Genomic DNA, 14,172 nt, shown 5'->3' on the forward strand with positions numbered 1-14,172 from the left:
GCGGAAAGCAAACATCACCCCCTATTTAAGAAAGGTGCCACTACCGATCCTGCAAACTATAGGCCTGTGTCTCTGGCGAGTGTTTGCTGCAAGATCCTTGAACACATAATTGACAGTAACTTGATGCGTCATTTGGCAAGTCACAACATCTTGGCAGTCTGGCAGATAACCAACATGCATTCAGAAAGCATCGCTCCTGCGAGTCACAACTTATTCTCACAACAAATGATCTCGCCAAGAACTTTGATGAGAAGAAAACAACAGATATGGCCATCCTTGATTTTTCTAAGGCTTTTGATGTTATCCCGCACCAACGGCTGCTTCTAAAGTTAGCTTATTATGGCATCCGCTCCAAGACCAAAACTTGGATTTCAAGCTTCCTTATCAAACGCCTGCAGCGAGTGTGTGTGAACGGTAAATGTTCCGAATGGCGTCCTGTTTTAAGTGGGACTCCGCAAGGCACAGTGCTAGGCCCTCATCTCTTCTTATTACATATAAACGACATTCACAATAGCGTTTCAAGTACAACCAGGTTATTTGCAGACAACTGCCTCCTTTATCGTCCTATAAATTCATCTGCCGACGAAGATGCACTCCAAGAAGACCTTAATACTATGGTTCAGTGGTCTGAAGATTGGGTAATGAAATTTAACCCAACTAAATGTGAAACAATGCGTGTTTCCAGGAAGAGAAGCCCAGGCACCACTTCTTATAGCATCACTGGAGTCAAATAAGAGGAAACAAACCACACCAAATACCTAGGTATCCACATTGAAAAAGATCTCCGATGGAACAAGCAGACCCATTATGCTGCTGGCAGAGGTATTGGCGTCATAAATTTCCTCAGGAGAAATTTCCATCATTGCTCTTCCTCCGTCAAAGAGAAGTTGTATTGTACTTTGGTGCGTCCTCACCTGGAGTACGCTGCAGCATCATGGGATCCCTACACATCTAAAAACATCGCCTACTTGGAAAGAGTTCAGCGACAAGCCGCCCCTTTTGTTACCAACACTTATGGCAGAGATACCAGTGTTACCCAACTGCTCAACACTCTTCAATGGGAGCCCCTGAAGACCTGACGTGAAGCACACAGATTAACATCATTTTACAAAATGCAAAATGATCTTCTGGACATACACTACCAAAAATTCACAGAGCCAAAATCAGACCGTTGCAGAAGAGGCCACTCAAACCAGTTTGTTATCCCGACTCGAACCACCGACGTATATGCAAATTCATTTTTTCCGCGCACCATTAACTTTGAACAGCAGTCAACTGTTGCGCAACCAGAACCAGACCCCTTCAAGTTCAAGTCATCTCTCCTGCAAGACCCAACTCTAAACAAAAACTAATCCACCCTCGCGAGCCTCCAGTTTAAACTTCTGCAAGGAGATTTTTGGAGGTTACCAATACCAAGTACCAAGTATCAAGCCTATTGATCGAGAAATCTATCTACTATCCACGACGACCACGATAGTTAATGTGTGAATAGAAGATAGAGATTGCTAGTATAACACGGTCAGTCATTGTAGCGTCTTCAGTTTTAAAACGCAGCAAAACAATTTTTTAGATTGTCCAGTTTGGCTTCAATTTAGCTTGGCTAACATTTATGTATCTTAGCTGAAGTGTTTGCTTACTTTTAACCGGAAACACAGGCGCTGAAGTACAAATTCGGACCATATTATGAGTCCGTTTAATTCTGCAACCTTGCTTGATCAAAGATGTTTTGATAACTGCCAACTGCGTCGGTGATTAAAGATTTGAGAAAATCCAGTGCTGGGCAAATCAATCCATCTCCCGATTTGCAAAGGTTGACTTGTCATTGCAAACTGATGATGATACCCTTCCGGTTCTTGAACATGTGAGCCCAGCACTACATGTGTTGATCACCTATTTACAATGGGGACTGTGCGATGTCTGGCGAGTGGCGATCACTCAAGAAAAATTGGCACAAAATGACGTTTTTCGTGAGTAAAGTCATGATGATGAATTGATGAAGGAATATAGCACATGGTGTCACTAGTAATATGTCAAGAATAATATCCTCATATTTTTGAGACAATAATTAACTTGAGGAAGAAGTTTTTATTCATATGCATGATATTGGGACCTACATGTCAACTTACCGTGTACATGTACCAAACAAGGTACGTTACATGAGCGCAAATCCTTCCACGTTCTAACTTTCGTATCACAAGCTATCGGTTGTTCATACGAAAGTTAGACATTTTCGAACAACAAGCCTACCAATGGTAAAGAGAAAAATTGGGCGACTTTTCGATTATTTGACCCACGAATCGGGCTGAAATCTTTTGGCAACCCTGGACAGAATATGTGATATTTCTGTAGTAATAGCTTGCTGTACATTTTCAAATGTGAATCTTGACTTTGTATTTCACAAGGATATTTCCAAAATTATATTCAGTCTCAGTGCAGTGTCAGTGTGCCAGAGCCCAGTTCCAATAATTGAAACTCCCGGCTCCGACCGGGAGTTCCAACAGGTACTGTGTATGTGTTTGTATGTGTTTAATGTGCATTCACATACACACTTAGCCGTCGGTACGAAGAAATCGTTGCTCCAAAAAATGACTGCAAATTACACATTTGTAATAATTTTTCACAACAAAATACAATGAATATGATAATTGATATGAAAACACAGGTGAGCAATGTATGAATATATGGAGAGGTCAAACAGGTTGTTAATTATTGTCAATATTAATATTTTGTGACATTTATAATAAAACAATTAACATTCAAGACACCCTATGGCACCTTCTACCAACGCACTGAATGGTCTATTGTTCTATTGTGTCCGATTTGAGCGCTGACATATTGGAAAATGTTGCCAATCAATATTCATGAGAGTGTACATTCAACGTCCAATTTTCAAATTGGGTGACTTGTGCTTTGCAGGTGTAAAATACATCTGACTGGGCGTTTTAAATAGGTATCGCATAAAGGCATTGCCATCATCGAATGGCTGCCTATAGTGCTGTTAGTGTTAGGCCTATGTGTGTGTGTGGGGGGGGGGGGCTGTGTTTAGTTTCTATAATAATTATAATAAAAGGCCTACATTTATTTGTCATTCATTTCTTTTCCTTTCTCTGTACTTGCTAAAGTATCACTCCCTCTTCTTATCTCCCTTTACTTCTCCATCCCCTCTTACGTTTGTCCCCTCTCATTCCTATCATTTTCCTTACCTTTCTATTTATTTACGTCTATTTATTTATTTATCTTTATTTCTTCCTCTTTCTCTCTTTCTCCAGTCCCCTCTCATTCTTCATATCCCCTCCTCCACCCTCATCCCCTCCCAAGACCTCTCACAAAAGAGCTGCCCCCTTCAGTACGCCACTGATTATGATATTCCCCTTCTTAAAATAAAATAAAATAAAATCTCAATTTGTAAAACAACTTTTATATAGGCCTATACCGGTATACTTATTATTATGTTACATGTATACGTAGCTCCTGGGACGTATATATTTAATACCATTATTGTACTATTGACATGCAGACACATGGCAGCCTTGATGCGTAATCATTCAGCAAGCGCATTCAATTTATTTAAATGAAGCACCTAATGTCAGTGGGGTGACAAAGAAATATGCATTAGCGGCTAATGTGTGCCTTTTGTGCTTACGGCTACTCAATCACACCCTTGGGTTTATGTATAACAATAGGTACTTTTCGTTCCATTAAGCGCTTTCACGCGACTTTCATTTGATCACTTATTGACAGTAGCCTGCTAGGTAAAGCGTTAATACACTGTCGGGTCAGCTTACCGATTTAATGGCGGAAGCCCTTTGTCCCAAACAAAAGGTACCTTTCGATGAATAGCTTGTCAGATTTCAAATCAGCACAAGGTTTCAATGCGTTACATAATCTATTTCCTCTCCATCTTATAATAGCTCCATGCCTTCTACAACTTGAGATCAAGAGGAGAGCGTGGCCTAGCGGTTAAGGCATAGGACTGTGAACCCAAGGGTCAAGGGTTCGAATCCCAGGTCAGGCTCTTTGTGTCTTTGAGCAAGACACTTCACTCTACTTGCTTAGTGCTTCGGAGGGCACTTTAAGCTGTCGGTCCCGTGTACATGCATATTTTCTCACATTAATGTAGTGTGCACGCTAAAGAACGTCACAGGCTATTCGAAAAGAGCAGGGGATCATCCCGGTCATGTTGACTGTACTTCAAAATACACTCATCTACTCTAGGTTCCAGAGTAAAAAATAGGTACAGCTTGTCTGTACGCAGTGCGATAATACTCATACATATGAGGGAGGCACTTATAAGGAAGAAGAAGAAGTCCTCAAACGTTCGAAATTTGTAGTTACTACAACTGGCCAGAGCCTTAAATTATATTTTCAAAACTCACCTCCATATCTATGTTGTGTTAACGTAAATACTGTAAATTATCAACACCAACTTACACAATTACATGTAAGCTTAAATATACGTACAACTATGATGTACATTTGTATTATAGCACATGTAGAGCTCGAAAGTTTATGCGTAAACGTGTTGAGCTGTACGGCTTTCTTGTTTTTCCCAGTAATGCTTTCTTTGCGCGCAGCCTCGTTTCTATCTTAATGTAGTGTGCACGCTAAAGAACGTCACAGGCTATTCGAAAAGAGCAGGGGATCATCCCGGTCATGTTGACTGTACTTCAAAATACACTCATCTACTCTAGGTTCCAGAGTAAAATATAGGTACAGCTTGTCTGTACGCAGTGCGATAATACTCATACATATGAGGGAGGCACTTATAAGGAAGAAGAAGAAGTCCTCAAACGTTCGAAATTTGTAGTTACTACAACTCGTCAACTGGCCAGAGCCTTAAATTATATTTTCAAAACTCACCTCCATATCTATGTTGTGTTAACGTAAATACTGTAAATTATCAACACCAACTTACACAATTACATGTAAGCTTAAATATACGTACAACTATGATGTACATTTGTATTATAGCACATGTAGAGCTCGAAAGTTTATGCGTAAACGTGTTGAGCTGTACGGCTTTCTTGTTTTTCCCAGTAATGCTTTGCGCGCAGCCTCGTTCTATCTTTTTTCTGCTGGGAAAATAATCCCACAATCCCCTAAATCTAGCTAAATTAAAGTATTTTAAAACTTATTTTAAATTTGAAAATTATATATTTTAATTTAAATTATATTTTTTGCAGATAATCAGTATTTGATTTGATTTTTCTCATCAATGATATCTTCGTTAAATACGTTGACAAAGGATGGAGGTCAAATTAAATTGACAGCTTGACCTTGATGTGACAAGCCAAAGGAAACAGAAACAGAAACAGGGCGGTGAGTCATCCACAGCAAATGTTTTAGGCTGGTCTCTGAACTTCTGTGGTTTTAATAGAGTATCAGAAAACATAGATCAAAATGTCTGAAGTGGTTATAAAGAATACCCAAAATGGGACAGAATCGTCTCCATCTCATCGTGAAAGTGGACAGCATTGGGTTGAGAAATCCATTGAAGACATTGCAGATGACTACTTCTCATCTGTCAATCCATTCGCCAAGAAAATCATATTAGAGAAGAAGCAATGTCAAGAACATCATACTGATTGGGATCACTTGAATCAAGGTGAAAAGGATAGTGTGTTGAATGATTGGTTTCTAGACGCCAGTCTGAAGCTTAAATATGAATTAAAACTTGGCATTACTGATTCTAAACAGCCTGGTGAAAAAAGTTTTCCAAGACTGGTGGTGCAGGGAGGAACAAAAACTGTTCAGTATCGAGAAGAAGAAGATCATAGTGATACAAATGGCAAAGGAAAGGTACGTAATGCATTTTGCAAGTCATAAGTGTAGGCATGAACTATGAAGGGCAATTCAACTAGTTAAATAGGCATTTAATACTATAGAAAAATTATCAAATTTGTGTACATCGTGGAACATACTCTTGCGTGGCTGTGGCTGCGTAGTACAGTTGTACGCAGATAGCCTCACTAATATGGACGCGTAGAGTAGCGTTGTACGCGCATGTAGTTAGCATGATTAGTCACAGAGTAACAAGCGTAGTTGAATGTTCCACGATGTACACGAATTTAATATTATGGTAAAATAGTGGTACAGTACAAAATAATAATACCCGGTACCGGTAATGGATTTAATGCCAATTAAAATAATTAACTTAAGTATTTAGTGATCGGTCTCTAGCATCCTCTTTTTATGACATTTTTCAGTAGATATCCGTGAAAAGAACATATTCTCAAAATTTCAGTTGATTCCTATTTTACGTTTGCGAGTTTTGCATGATGAAATATGTGCATTACATTTACATGTACATGTATGTATACATGTATGTAGCCTGGCATGGAGTTTTCCAGTGGTAGAATCTCAACTTTTTTTTGGGGGGGGGGGGGTGTGGGGGATGATGCTGTATCACCAATGCTCACCAATTTTTGGAGATTGTCAATTATTTTTGTTATTTTTCCGGTTTGCTTCCTTACTTTATTTCTAAAATTGTTGTGATGAAAAGACATGTTAAGAAGTTCTTGGGTGTACCAATGTCAACGTCTCGCACCCAAAACAAAATTACCACAGTCACAGAATAGTTCAAGTTCAAGTTATTTTATTGACATCACCAAACAAATAGGTACAGTCAAGTTATACAAAAGATACACATATAGAAAATTAAAAAGAGAATAAGTAAATTATAAAACTAAACTATTAAACATCTAGGTTACTACGTGCTTGAAAAGCAGAGTTTACAAAAGTAAGAACAGGTTTTATACTATCAAAATCTGTGACACTCATTATTTTTATAAATTTAACATCGTCAGTCAGATTATCAAAGTTATCATACATATCAGTTAAAATTGTCAACATATCTCTACGCAAAGTATCATAAAATGGGCATTTAATAATAACATGAAATTCATCCTCAATCATATTTAAAGTACATAGATGACAAATTCTCTTATGAGGATCTAGTTTAGGTATTAAATGGCCCTTTTCAATCATCAAAGAGTGAGCACTGAGCCTGAATCTACTGAAATTTGATCTAAATGCGCGATGAAACATAAGAACATAATTCTCACAATGAAAATTTGTTTTGAACAAACAACAATAAGAACGAAGTTTAGGCTGATGTTGACACATAAAATCTAAACATTGAACTTCATAATTGGATTGAAGATTGGAAAGAATATTAACATGAAAATTGTGCTTAGTTAATATGTTTGGTTTATCCCAAATATCTAATCTATCTATACTAGCAAGAATTTTCTTAATACCAGAAGACCATAATATTCTATTGTCCAAAAGAGCATCAATGGCTAGGGAATTATTCCCATGTAAACAATGATTATTTAAAGACCACCATATAACAGATAAATTCATCATAAAAAGTAATCAAGAATACAACGAAGATAAACCACTGCACTGCGCATGCATGAATCCCAGGTGATGCGATGAGATATACCCGTGGGTGATCGTGGGCTTGGCATGCGAGGGGTCAAAGGTTGGAATCCCTGGGGTACCAAGTGATGACTTTGTTACCACATCCCCCCCCCCCATTTTTATCATTGTTGATGAGTTTTTATTACCGGTATCCTATAATTTTTCTCATTACCATACATGTATTGAACTTTGATGCTCCAAATTGATGTATTTTCGTGAAAAAACTAATAAACACCCTGGTAACAAAAATTATGTATATTATAGGGGCAAGGAATTCAATTACTACACTGGAATTTCAGTGACCCAAGACAAGCGGTTCGATACTTGTGATAGAAAATGAGGTACCGCTAGGATGTACCTCATTTCCTCTCATATTTACTGAACCGCTTGTATTGATTCACTGAAATTTCAGTGTAGTATAATTTTTCTCATTACCATATTGAACTTTGATGCTCCAAATTGATGTATTTTCGTGAAAAAACAGTCAATTTTTGGTTACCAGTCCATGTTACTCGTATATGAACTATACAGGGTGTAACATTAAAAAAAATCACATTTTTTCCCTAGATTTAACAACCCCCTGTTATTTTTTCTATGAAAGTATTTCATTAAACAAGAAGGCAGGGTAGGGCTTTCAGAAAAAAAAAACAGCCTCAAGTTCCAATAATCTCTCGTAAAAATATACAGGGTGGCCAAAATCATGTGAATTAAATAATGGAAAAAAGGTGATTAATCAATTGGCACTTCAATGATTAATGATTTAGTTACATGTAGCTCTTTGGTTACAATGAATGTGTTATTGAATGCAATGTATACATGTGAATTTTGAGACACCAAGAATTACGCTTTTCTAGATATGACACATTAATTAAGGCATCGTTTTGACCGATTTGTGTGTAAACTCTCTAGATGACTGCTTTGTGTGTAAACGCTATTGACTATTACTAGCACTAATTAACACTTAGATAAAAATGTATACATGTGAATTTTAATGTTTTTATGTTACTTTTTAAAAAACATTCTTTTAAAATACCAATAAAATAGCTTGTGTTTTAATTTCTTCTTCATTTTTCTTTTCTTTTAGCATTTAACGTGGAAAGATGAATTCTCAGGACCATTCTCATGGGAAACAAAGGTATCGTAATGTAAACAATAATGATTTGAATTTGCCCAAAACCGGTTGACCTTATTTCAAGATCAAATTTGTCAAAATAAAATTTGTCAAATGGTTTTCCAGTGATTTTGAATGAAATACTCTGTTTTCACCAAAGCCCAAAAGCATCAAGAAAAGCCATTTAGAATTAAATTAATTGCTGGTTTACTTAATTGTTAAAGCCCCTATTTCTCAGTTAATGACATACAATGTAGACACCATTTATCAAAAAACACAATTGTGCCATGTTTCTGGTTTAGTGGAAATTTATATTATTTTAGCACACCATATTTTGTATTACAATTTAAAAGTTACAAAATTTAAAAACAAAATCCTCTTTCCCTGTAAGACACTTGATGCATTAAATTAATGTAGGTATCATCATGTGGGATTCTGTAGTCATGATCAATCCAATTAATCATTAGATCTTAATTTGTAATTGTATACCAGCACAAACCTTTATGTGAACCAGTTTGCGTCAGATTTGAGCCCTGCAATATATACAGTAGTTTATCCCTCATTGTTACCGCCAAACCAATTTTAAACGTTTTGCAGAATTATACAAAAAAATGTAGATATATAGACACTTTGTGAATTGGGTTTTCAGTAATACCATAACACAGCTTTCTGTCCCACTATACCCAAAATTATCTCACATTGCCCCCAGAAGTCAACATCTTCAAGGGAATGTAAACTCCTCAAAAAAAAGTTTGGAAAGTTACCAAAACGGCTTTATATCAGAAAAATTTGAAATCTATTTCCATATTATTTCATATCAATACAAGCGTTGATCTTTCCTGTCAAAAATGACACCAAATTTGTGACCATAACGTATTTTATTGTTGAGTAACAGTCTTTGAAAGACAAGGAGGTCTCAAACAAAATGTGCCAAATCTGTCATTGTCTGCGCCATTTGCATCAGTAAACATGAATAAGGAATACCACACTGTTTCATAAAACGGTTTTTTACTGTCAGTCTCACGTGCATCGGTCTTCTGCAACCGTTGTTTTTCTTGGATGGTCTGTCTTTGACATCTCCGGTCTGACGGAACTTGACTAGCTTGGGGATCATACTGCAGGAAAATCCAAATGTTGCCGTGATTCTGAGGTATTCCAGCCTCAAGCTGACCAATAGCGCGAGCCTTATCCAGGTTTGGTAATCGAACCATGTTTGCTTAGAAATGTCTTGCAAATGACCACTATGAAGAAGTGACCAGCAAGATAGGTTGACTTGCGTTGATCTGTTTGAATCCACAAGTAGTAGAACTGCGTATCCCATCCTAGCACTTTTCATTCAACACGATGTACTGCAAACAAGTTTTCATTCATTCTTTTATTCATGCATTAAACCACTTGTTCATTCATTCAGAGCAATAAGATGAGCGGAGATAATGGTCAGTTTCGCACATTTTCTTTGAGACCTCTCTGGCTTTCAAAGCAAGTTACTCAGCCGTGGAATAAGCTATCGTCACAAATGAGGTATCATTGTTGACAGAAAAGAACAATGTTTTCGCTGGTATGAAACAATATGGAGATAGATTTCAAAATTTTCTGATATACAACCGTTTTTGAAAGTTTCCAAACTTTTTTTGAGGAGTTTAGAAGACTCCGGCCTCATATGGTGACATGCTATCATGCTACCCTCACCTGATTGCACACCGATAAGCACAGGGAAAATGCGCCCGTTTTTGAAAATGCACAATTTGCGTCAATTTTACCAAAATGTGTGATTTTTCTCCCCAAAAAGTTCAAATATATGCAATATTTAAAAAAATTATTTTCTATACTTTTTTTGAACATGGATTGCATTGCAGATCATTATGGATTCTTTGATTTTAGTGAAAACTTCAGGTTTTTGGAAAATGAGAAAACTTGAAAAGTGGTTATTTTAGGCAAATTTTTTAATTCACGGTCGGACGTAAAATGTGCGATTGTGCCTAAAATGCGCAATGTTCGGTGTTTTTTTGCGCATCACACATTTTCCCTGTCCTTACACACCGACCTCCATCCTCCGATTTCATAGAGAATCTAAGTATATATATATGGGACTGATGAGGAGTGAGTGTAGCATGAAATTTATTTGACGTATATTAATAAAGTTTATTGTGGTTATCATTATAGTGTCAACAGGAGCTGTCTATCTTCAGTGGAGAATCTTCATCAAGCAAGAGCACCCCCAGGCATGAATCCCTAAATGCAGAATCAGTAGACTCAAATGGCTCAGGATTATTATTCCCATCACCCAAGAAGAGAATAGTTGGAGGAAATGGAGCAGGAGGAGACGATATTACCTCTGTCATGGCAATGAAAGATGTCACCAAGAGGCGCAGCTTTGGTAATAACCTGCTGGCTTCACTGGAAGAAAGACTTGCTTTTGACGAAGCTGTGTCTGCGAGCGGATCAGCAGCTGGGAAAAAAGATGACAAGGATTACCAGCATATCGGACAAATTGGGAGCAAACATGTACATGCTGGAGAGCCGGCTATTGATAGTAGCACTAGCAGTGGGTCATCGACACCAAAGGAATCCAGACGTAAACCTTCTGAGAATAGTTATAAGAAGAAGGTCAGCAAACCCAAGATGGCTCCTCCAGGACCTGGACCTAAGCCAAGAGACATTCCTAAATACACCGATCCACCTATGTATCATAAATCACAGTCACATCAACCGCCCAAGTATAGCGAGCCTCCAAGATACTCCCCCGATCAGGAACCTCCAACACAATGCATTGACAGGGCTCCAACACAAAGCATTGACAGGGTTAGACCCTCAATGGAGCCCCCTAAGCAGCCCAAAATAAGCAAGCCCAAAATGGAGCCACCTAAACCTAAAATGGAGCCACCTAAACCTAAAATGGAACTTACAAAACCGAAAGTGCAACCACCACCTCCCAAGCAACAAGGGGGTGGTAGACCCAGACCCGCCATGAGTCCGCCTCCAGAGCCATCAAAGTCGAAGAGCGAGAAAGCATCTGCAAGTCACTCTCCAAGACGTCAAGCTGGTGCAAAGCAGGTTGACAGAGAGAAACTGCTTCCTCAAACTGTGCCACATGCTGCTGCAAAGGAGGGGATACCTTCATCAACTTCTCATGATAATATAACATTGCAAGTAAAAGAGGAAGAGAAGGACACAAAGGTGAGTGCATGGACACATACATTAGACCCAGTGATGGTGCTAGGGGGCAAGAGGGAGCATTTTCTCTCCCCCACTTTTGAGGAAAAACACCTAAAATTATGTAAATGTCTACTTTTTGCGATAATTTTGCACAAAATATGTCAATTTTCCCCCCTGAAATTCACTTTCCCCCCCAATTCTCCCCACCCAGAAATTAATCCTGGTGCCACCACTGATCAGACCAAGTAGAGTTGAATGCTAAGTCAGCTTAAGTTATAGGCTCAACTACAATGTATTATCGGTAGCCGCAACTTAAAACTACAATGTGCTGATAGTTGATTATCTCATATATTTTTGAGTATACACACAGATGTGTCATTAAAATGTGGTCTTTCAGAGCGGCACACCATCAAAATCAAAAGGTCTTTCTTTGCTTTAAAAATTGCTTGGAAAAAGTCATAAATGAGAGGGTTGAGTGATTTTGAGGTTTTTTAAACTAAGCTGAATAAAATTCAGTTTTTTAGCTGTGCAGTCCCAAAAATGGATCTTTCTAGGAACTCATACGGCATACCTGTATGGTCAAACCTACTGAATTGTGGTTTTAAAAAGCACAAGATAACTTTTTGCATAAAATGCGCCAAGATTTACACTACAAAATCACTTACACTGTCCATACTTTTTTTGACAGTGTTCATGAATTTTGGGTACCCCCGGTATAAGATACTGTGAGGTTTCAGATTTTGTGTTCCTATACTAATATGCTCAAATTTTGCTATGCTTGTTATTCTGTAGGCCTCAGGAGACAAGACTGGTACATCCGGAGGAGCAGGCGGTGATATGGCATTTGATTTCCTCATGGAGTGGTAAACATCAAAGAATATGCTCACATCAGGGCTCAAATTAACCCAAGGCCGTCATGGCCTCTGGTGCCCTTAGTCTAGGCATGGATGCCTCAGGACTGCTTCAAGTTTCAAAGCATTCTTCAGCACCAAATGGCATTGGTGCCTTTGTTAAGATTTGTTGATGGCCTTGAAATTCGAGCCCTGATTCACATCATCCAGGGACTGTCTTTTGGAATTTGCAGGAGAGCATTAAATTGCTCTTAGCCTTCAAGGAGAGCTGTTTAGAGCATTTACAATAAAATGTAAGGAGAGAATGGTCAACTAAGGATAGCTAAAAATCACTCTCCTATATCAGATGTAAGGAGAGCAGTAGAGATCGATTGCTCTTGTTCTCCTCAAAAGGCAGTCCCTGATCATCCTACAGTATGAATTTCAAATGGAATGAACACATTAGGCAGCTCCATTTTAAACTCACCCTCTATCTGTGGAAGATTCAGTTTGAATCTTTCTTTAAGGGTTTATGAAATTCAAATGGAGCTGCCTAATGTGTTAATTTTATTTAAAATTCATACTCCCTCTGTGGAACATATTTCCAAAATCTTTCACATGGGTAGTGTGGATTTTAAATGAAATAGCCCAATGTAAATCACATGGAATATTTGCTATGTTAAGGGGGTACTACACCCCTGCCCAATTTTGTGCCAATTTTTGCATTTTTCTCACAAATTACAGCGCATTGGTGACAAGTAAGATATGTATATTATAGGGGCAAGGACTACAACTACTGTACTGGAAATTTTATTTCAGCACAGACAACAGTTGTGGAGTTACAGTCAAAAACGAGGGAAAACCAATATTTGATCAATAAATCCAATAACTATTTGCCTTGAGTTGCTGAATTTTCAGTGCAGTAGTTGTAGTCCTTGCCCCTATAATATACATATCTTACTTGTCCCCACCCAATGCGCTATAATTTTTGAGAAAAATGCAAAAATTGGCACAAAATTGGCCAGCAGGGGTGTAGTGTGTAGTACCCCCTTAAGTTAACATGCATTGTTAGATGTTGTGAGTAAACATCATACATTACATGTACATTTCTTGCTGAGAACTACAAAGATGCCTGTTAGGTAATGGCTTCCCAAACTGGGTCGTGACCTAAAAGTGCATCACAAACACCAAATCAGGGGGTCGCAGACGTTTGTTTAAAAAAAGTAATAAAAATTAATAAAAAGAAGACAATTGACCTAGAGATTTTGGTAACAAAATGGGTGTTTTTTTTTCAATTTAAAAAAAAAAAAAAAATGCCACAATTTCACCTAACTAGATCCCAAAATTCTTTTGAAATTTGGTAAAACTTTACTGAAACTGTTGAATTTGGCCAAATATTTGGTCTTCTGGTATAAATGGGTCAAATTTTGAAAATTGGTATAAATAGGGGCCCACTTTCAGATTCTTGGAAACATGCAAATAAACAGGCACATACCATAAAGATTCGTTTAATGGTGCACTTGGGTTCCTTTGCCTTGGGGTAAATTTCATGTGCAAATAGAGAACTCCTCCTCTGAAATCCCAACAAGAATTAAGGTTCCACGCCCTTATTTGCTGATGGGTATTTTACAGGAGGGCACTTTTAGGCTT

The 14,172-nt window shown here is 37.9% G+C and overlaps 2 protein-coding genes across 2 annotated transcripts in view; one reads left to right on the plus strand and one right to left on the minus strand.

Annotated features, from left to right (window-relative positions):
* The window catches only part of LOC140153610 (tRNA pseudouridine synthase Pus10-like), a 44,559-nt gene extending 40,016 nt beyond the window's left edge, over positions 1-4,543 (minus strand). Inside the window, exon 1 of the mRNA XM_072176397.1 lies at positions 4,377-4,543. Within this exon, the coding sequence (XP_072032498.1) occupies positions 4,377-4,382 (6 nt within the window). The 5' untranslated portion in view covers positions 4,383-4,543. The remainder of the gene's footprint in view (positions 1-4,376) is intronic.
* A 745-nt stretch (positions 4,544-5,288) lies between these two features.
* Positions 5,289-13,738, plus strand: LOC140153607 (uncharacterized). The gene is made up of 4 exons (XM_072176394.1): positions 5,289-5,799; positions 8,510-8,560; positions 10,700-11,713; positions 12,485-13,738. The coding sequence occupies exons 1-4, from the start codon at positions 5,401-5,403 to the stop codon at positions 12,557-12,559; spliced, it is 1,539 nt and encodes a 512-aa protein (XP_072032495.1). The 5' UTR covers positions 5,289-5,400; the 3' UTR covers positions 12,560-13,738.
* Positions 13,739-14,172: the final 434 nt, after the last annotated feature.

This window comes from Amphiura filiformis, chromosome 5 (genome assembly GCF_039555335.1).
Source record: "Amphiura filiformis chromosome 5, Afil_fr2py, whole genome shotgun sequence".
Lineage (NCBI taxonomy): Eukaryota > Metazoa > Echinodermata > Ophiuroidea > Amphilepidida > Amphiuridae > Amphiura > Amphiura filiformis.